This window comes from Tarenaya hassleriana, unplaced genomic scaffold, assembly GCF_000463585.1.
Source record: "Tarenaya hassleriana unplaced genomic scaffold, ASM46358v1 Cleome1, whole genome shotgun sequence".
Classification (NCBI taxonomy): domain Eukaryota; kingdom Viridiplantae; phylum Streptophyta; class Magnoliopsida; order Brassicales; family Cleomaceae; genus Tarenaya; species Tarenaya hassleriana.
The window spans coordinates 10,048,619-10,055,654 of record NW_010960187.1 but is presented as its reverse complement, the minus strand read 5'-3'; the positions used below and the strand labels follow the sequence as shown (position 1 = coordinate 10,055,654).

The 7,036-nt window shown below is 37.5% G+C and overlaps 2 protein-coding genes across 2 annotated transcripts; both read right to left on the bottom strand.

Annotated features, from left to right (window-relative positions):
- Window positions 1–1,502: 1,502 nt before the first annotated feature.
- Window positions 1,503–4,778, bottom strand: LOC104822202 (ubiquitin carboxyl-terminal hydrolase 2). Its single transcript, XM_010553347.2, has 6 exons — window positions 4,576–4,778; window positions 4,404–4,476; window positions 3,560–3,606; window positions 2,841–2,887; window positions 2,597–2,699; window positions 1,503–2,507 (listed from the first exon to the last, which is right to left on the bottom strand). Exons 2-6 carry the CDS (start codon window positions 4,432–4,434, stop codon window positions 1,731–1,733), a joined length of 1,005 nt encoding a protein of 334 aa, XP_010551649.1. The 5' UTR covers window positions 4,435–4,476; window positions 4,576–4,778; the 3' UTR covers window positions 1,503–1,730.
- Window positions 4,779–5,652: 874 nt separating this feature from the next.
- LOC104822196 (protein YLS9-like) lies at window positions 5,653–6,813 on the bottom strand. Its single transcript, XM_010553343.2, has 2 exons — window positions 6,221–6,813; window positions 5,653–6,114 (listed from the first exon to the last, which is right to left on the bottom strand). Exons 1-2 carry the CDS (start codon window positions 6,681–6,683, stop codon window positions 5,819–5,821), a joined length of 759 nt encoding a protein of 252 aa, XP_010551645.1. The 5' UTR covers window positions 6,684–6,813; the 3' UTR covers window positions 5,653–5,818.
- Between the last annotated feature and the right edge of the window lie 223 nt (window positions 6,814–7,036).

Below are 7,036 nucleotides of genomic sequence, written 5' to 3'. Positions count from 1 at the left end.
TTTGCACGAACTTACACGAAATTGTGATATTTTTTATGCATTGAATATCTGTTTAAAGAGGGGGAAATAATAAAAAATACAAAATTATCTTTAATGATTTTTTTACGAATTCGAATTTAGATACCGTGAGCTCTTTTGTTTTCTTTTTCGAGAATATAATAATCAAATATCCAAAACTCAAAGATACGAGATCGAATTTAAAAATCTTCGGATATATGACTGATTCCTGTGCCATCTATAGTATATATTTTTTTTAATGGACCAAACCCTAATTTCGTTAATGAAAAAAATAAATAAAGGTTGGTATCATTATCCATGCATGGTTTTCTTGCCGTTTGTACTTGTTTTATGAGATGGTGTTTTATTTTATATTAATTCATTACCACATATAGAAAATAAATAGATGGTTATCATAACTATAACTATAATATATATATATATAGTGATTTTAATGAAATTAAAACGTCTGGTCCAAAAATGCTCCGATCAATGTCACTGACTGCAGCTACATCTATATCCATCCCTATGCAGCTTTAGGGTCTAAGGAGGGCGATGTATCATTGATCCTTTTTACAACAAAATAAATTTAATGTAATCATAGCAAGTATGAAGGCCGAAAAGCAAAATTAAATATGCGTTGTAATAGATTAAATTTCTTTTCTTATTAGATGTCTATGCTCAATTATCAATTTTTCAAAATAAATTAATAAGTTGATTGAATATTAAATTAATGAAAAAATTAGATATAGATATTTATAATAAAAACAGAATACCAAGTAAAATACAAATTGAACAAGTATAATTTATAAAAAATAAAAAATATATGAACACAAATGTAAACCGAGACACGCGTTATTCAATTCGGATTGGTTTTTCGGTTATTATCCAAGTAGACTTGTCAATTCAACCAAATCAAACCGGTTGGTTCGGTTCGATTAGACGAACACGGCTAAATCATATTTGGCCCCACTCAGGCTCTGCCCACCACTTTAACCGGCGACGCTGCTCCGATGGGGTCCGTACGGTTGAGCGTCTCTGCTAAATTCCTCGAGCTCTTCGGTTTCTTCGTTTCGCTCTTCTCCTTCCTCTATCTATCTCTACAATGGCTGCCTGAGACAGAGTTGGGGAGATTTCGAGCGGCTCTGGCCTTCGCTGCGTCTGCCTCTCTCGTTGTTGTTTTTCTTATGTGTGCGTGAGCGCGCGAAACGAGGAAGATTTGAGACAAAAGCTGAAGATCTTCGCGACAAGGAGGGATCCGTCGCCGCCTGCGGCGAGGCTGAATAAGTGCTGGCCGAAGGCGGCGGATTCAGCTGTTCGAATTGGTGTTGAACTCAAAGCTGAAGATCTTCACCGTCTCCAGCAGATCTAAGCGATGACAGAGAGAATCGATGGGCTCTGGTATCGATCAATCTCTCTTCTCTATATTTAGTTCTTTCGTATATTTGGATTTTCAGATGAACTAACTCTTCAGGGTTGTAAACACATTTGCATAAATTCCAGTGTTGATTTCGGGCAAATTCGATCATACGATAGAAATCTCTCCCAATGAATCATCTTTTTTAATGTTTTAAGAATTAAAATACAAAAAAAAAAAAGATGGCAAAAGGTTCACAAAATAGAATGTGAAGAACTTTTGCCCTTTTGCACTTTCAGAGCCGTTTTACCAAAAAAATCTTTTCAAGTTCAGCAGCCTGCTTGTGCAAGAAAAAAGAACAAAACATCCAAAAACATCACCTTGAGCCTCCACTTCCACTTCCCATCTTCTTCTGCTGTTTCGCCTTTTCGATCAGCGGTTTCAACTGCTTCTTCTCCGCTAAGAGTTTCAGGAAGTTGAATAGAAACGGTATGTAATTATGCTTCCTCCTGATATTATCCGTTCTCCATTTCTTGAACTTCTCTTCCTCCATTATGATCTTCTCGGTTGCTGCCTCGATCCCGTTGTTCACCTCTCCAAGAGACAGGTTCAGAGCTTCCGAGCTGGTTTTGTCCGAATCAGAAAACTGCTGCAAGATGTGTTCTCTCTGCCTTTGAAGCTCCTTCAGTTCAGTGGTGTAGATATCTTTCCTGTTCTTGATGACAGCAAGAAGGTTGAACCTGATCTCGCTCTGGGAATACCTCTCGATCCGTTCTTGGATCACGGGCTGAACCATTTGGAGCCATTCGATTCCGTCTTGGCCACCGGGGCATGGGCCAAGACTGATAGGTCCCTCTTTGAGTCCATCGAGCTCATACAGTATGCCATCAACAGGTACATAGCTAATGAAATGGTACACGTCGTCATCTTTCGTAGCGGCCTTTTGCTCCTCCGGTACGAAAGGCTCAGGCCTCGCGAAACTGTTGTGAGCTGTCCTTATGGCTTCGCTGTTATTGATAGCCAAACCCTTTAGCTCAGGTGGAAAATTCTTGGTGAATTCTTTCAGTTTCGATAACTCAGGACCGATCTCCACCTCGGGTGAGTTCAAAAGGATGGACAGTATTGCTTGGGTTGCACATGCATTATTAATGACCTATAAAACAGTGAACAAACAAAATTTGTGACAACGACGGAAACGACAAATCCCACCAATCGTAAACCATCCATGCAGTAAAAACCAACCTGGCTCGCAAAAAATAAGTTAGGAACTGTATCCTCGATTGTTGGACGGTCATCTTTCTCTCCAGCGCGCCATTTGAAAAGAAAAATCAACCCATATACGGGTCTATATACCAATAGGCAATAACATATAGTTCAAAATCAGATATTTAGCCGTGAGATGCACATACAAATAAGTACAGAGAATTTCCAGTATTTGAGGGAGAACTTCGAAAGCAGGGTGCAACTATGTACGTAACTTACTTACCTAAGATTATTGAGAGAATCAAGATCTAGGGAATACAGTTCTTCAACCTACAAAAATTGACAGAAAAATGTTGTTTCAGTGAATGTCCAAGAAGACAGAAAAACTGAAGACAAATGCAGAAAGCTGACACTAGAGATCTTCACTAAAACCCAGCTACATGTTTTTGCATAAATAAAAAGTCCACCCGCTGAGAAAACGAAAGATAAGGAAATGGCTTTGGTGCCATAACCACCGCAAAACTCTCGGGAAGAACAGCCTGCAAACCAATCTCTCTCAAATACCCAGTGTATACTCACAAACCAATCTCTCCCACTGTGAATTCATTACTTCAAATACAACGAATGAGTTCACAAAATAAATCAATTAAAAACTTCTTCTGATCATTTCAAATTTCATTCCAAATCCATTGGTAAACCCATATAGACCTCGAATTAATGATGGAAAAAACAATTGGGTTAAAAGAAAACGATATTTACCCAAAAGCATCATGGCAAGTCCAAATTCGAACGACTGTGATGAAATATTTCAACCGATTGCTAAAACCAAGGGTTTAATATTAACATCTCCAATTCACATATGCATCTATACCCTAGATTTAATTGGTCGATAGAGATACACTGTAAAGTTCAGCCATTTACTAAACAACAAGGAGATGACCTCCCTGTAACCTGAAAAAAAAAAACAAGAAAACCAAACTGCATAAAATGTAAGAGTAGTACCTGCACTCCCTTGACTTGCATTTGCTGAATAAGCTCCGTAAATACGCCTACACATGTACAGAAGTAACCATAAGCGAAAATAACAATTGAAAAACTGGAACAGCTTGACATGTACGTAATTGCAGAGGCTCGCAGCAAGTGACAGTTAATATACCCAGAAACTCCAATCAAATACCGATGCGTTTGAACTACAAATCTTTGTAGCATGATTACCCAGCACCCTGTTCTTCCCCCCCCGACTATGCTTGTGTATGAATGTGTTTATATGTGTGTTGATGTGTATATAAATGTGTATATGTGAATATGTATATGTTGTGTGTGTTGTGTATATATATATATATATATATATGTGAATGTGAATATGTAAATGTGTGTTTACGTGTATGTGTATGTGTATGTGTATGTGTATGTGTCTATATAGGTATTATATCAAAAATACTTTTACTTTGTTATTCTTACTTCAACAATTGCCCAACACTAATCTCTTAATGGTAGAAAACCTACAATCCTGGCGAAATCATACTCCCGTATACAAAAAGGCTGAGATGATTTCACAGGTTGAATATATAGCGAATGCCTTCACATTGATTTCGTCCGAATTTTCACACAATCTCAACAATCCCGAAAAACGTAACCTTGATCATCAATTCCAATAATTTTCATAAAACAAGTAAAAGGGTATAGCACAGAAACTGACATTTAACATTTAAAACATCAAATTCCAGCACAATACTATACCGCTTAACGCGGAGAGAGACAAATTCGACATCAAACCAGTTCCATTATCCCATTATATAAGCCCTCACAAAAGAAATACACCGATTCACGGAGACAAAACACGTACCAGGATCCGACTCTATCGTGCACCAAGACATGGCGAAACTAGCTGCAGCCCACCGAACAAAGAAACAAACCCACTAAAATTGACACAAAAAATCACTTCCGGTCAAAACTTCGGGGGAAAAAAGCTCTGAAGTGTCGTAGAGATGGAAGGAAGATAGGGACGAGGAACATACAAGTTTGATAAAACTTTAGGAAACGCCTTCCACGCAGATCTTACTGCGTAAGAGAAACGAAGAAGATGAGAAAAATTGAGATGTCTGAGCTCGTTTCGAGAGCCTTCTCTGAATCGAATTCGGGAACTGCAGAAATTAGGGTTTCTCTTCGGTGCACACTGCACAAAGCTTCTTCTTTTTTCTTTTTTAATGACAGGAAGGTGTCTTTTGATCGTGGAGGAAACACGTCTATAATTTGTGTACCGCCGATCCAACTCTATGAACCGCTAAACCAAATATCAGACCGGTCCGGTATGACAACGGACTCCAATTTTATCATTCCAGACTTGGGATCTTGCAGTGGCGGATCCAGAAACATATATTATTGGGAGTAAATTTTTTTTATGATAAACATCCTTAAATTTGTGGGGATATTTCATAGTTTTATTTAAAATTTTATACCATTTATATAGAAAATATTTTTTTTTATTAATTGAATGGTAGCATGCACCCCATACCCATATCATTCAATGTAGATCCGTCACTGGGTATATACAATAAAATGTTGGTTTAGTTGGTGCATAATATCGTAACGATCCAAAAGTTAAACGTGAACGATTTTTATAATGGATTTTAAACTCATTATTAGTTGTAGCAAAATCATAAATTTGGAAGTAACTATGCTAGTTAGGTATATATTTATATATGTTTACCCTAGCAACATGTGTGTTTTAATACACATTTAAAATGTTGAAAATTTTAATATTCTTAGGACCGCTAACCGAAAGCACATTTTAACGAGGCCGAGCTTCTATTTATTCATGTAGTCTACTGTGTGCGTATTTATTTATATTTAAACTTTTAAACGATCATTTTAGTACCCAACTTTTTGTTATTTTTTCACCCATTATTACACAATTTTATACCCATATTCTGCAAAAATTTGTAAAAAGGATATATTTTTTTATCTTTTTATCTTTTTAATTATAATTAATTTCGTGATTTTGATAATTTTGTAAAATTTAGATACTAAAATACAATTAATATAAAATCTGGATATTAAAATGATAATAAAAAAAAACCGAGTACTATCATGTGGTACAAAAGACTGTCTTATTTCCAACAAAACCCGATAAAAGACAATAACCAAAAGTAAATACGACAACAGAACCTTTCCCCCGCGTGTGTGTGTGTGTATATATATATATATATATATATATGGAAAATAAAAATAAAAATGTTTATTATCTAATTAACAAAGGAATTATAACCTAAGCCTAATTTTACAGCTACTTCTTTGAATCCTAATAACATTATTAGGAGCCAAGTTATCAACAGAAACCCCACACCTAACCCGAAATTTCACCTCCATCAGTTTCAATTTCCCAAGTTTAATCCTAACCGGTTGGTTAACTCTAACCCGCAATGGTATATTCCCGGTTTGAAGCTGCTGCTGTTGCAATGTTGCCATTAAACCGGCCGCATCCTCCGTCTGCCCGGTCATTTCTACGTATAAAACCGTCGTATTTTCATGACCCTGGTAAAATTTCGGCAACGAACCTGCAAAAGATCACATAGTATGTTTCGGTTTATACTTAACCGGGACGGCCAAAAAGAATGAAACTGAACCAAGAACCAAACAGGGGAAAACCGAATTCTGATGTACCTTCGCTGAGTTTGGTTCGAGTGTACCACACACTGATCTTGCTTCCATCTTCATAGTAAATACCGATCTTCTCGTTCGGATTCTTGGCCGTGATCGTGACGTTAAAGGTGGCGGATAAACTCGAGTTTTGGTTGAGCGAAAACCGGGTGAGCTCTAACCGGTCGATGGAATAATCCGGTATCTTCGGTTTAAACACAAGGTAGAGGATCCCGACCGTGGCACCGAGAAGAACAACGAGAAGCAAGAGGACACAGAGCGTGTAACACACGCACCGGCAACAGCAGCTTCTCTTCCTCTTCTTCGGCGGTGGCAACGGCTGGTAAGGTACGGTCCTTCGCGGCGGAGATTCTTTGCCGGGGTCGCCGCGATCCGATCTGGACGCGCCACGTGGCACAAGAGGAGCCGTGGGCTGCGGCGGAGCTTCCTGGTCACTCACCGGGTGGATTTTCTGGTGATCGGACATGTCGGAGGATCGAAAAGTGAGGATCTTTGGAAACCCTTTTTGTGAAAGTTGAAGTCTTTGATCGAATTTGAGGATTTTTTTTTTTATGTAAAGTAAGGATTTTTCGGTAACCTTTTTTCTCTAGAGTTTATGTTTTTTGGGGGAATATAAAGGAAGAAAATCAAGAAGGGGTTTTCAACGTCCTTGTCCCGTATTCACAAGGATTGATTTAGTTCTCTTTCGTGTAATTTATTTATTTACTTTTTTATATTAAAAAACATGTAAAAATTTGGATAAATGATTAATAAACGATTAATAAATGTTTAGTGTTTCTTTTTCTTCTTGAGTCTTGACCAAAACGTACACTATGAATT

Coding starts and splice junctions, on each gene's coding strand:
- LOC104822202 (XM_010553347.2), bottom strand. CDS start 4,434: ATGTCTTGGTGCACGATAGAGTCGGATCCTG. Junction 3,607..4,403: donor CACGATAGAGTCGGATCCTG/GTACGTGTTTTG, acceptor GTACATGTGTAG/GCGTATTTACGGAGCTTATT. Junction 2,700..2,840: donor GATTCTCTCAATAATCTTAG/GTAAGTAAGTTA, acceptor ATTGGTATATAG/ACCCGTATATGGGTTGATTT.
- LOC104822196 (XM_010553343.2), bottom strand. CDS start 6,683: ATGTCCGATCACCAGAAAATCCACCCGGTGAGTGACCAGGAAGCTCCG. Junction 6,115..6,220: donor TCGAACCAAACTCAGCGAAG/GTACATCAGAAT, acceptor GATCTTTTGCAG/GTTCGTTGCCGAAATTTTAC.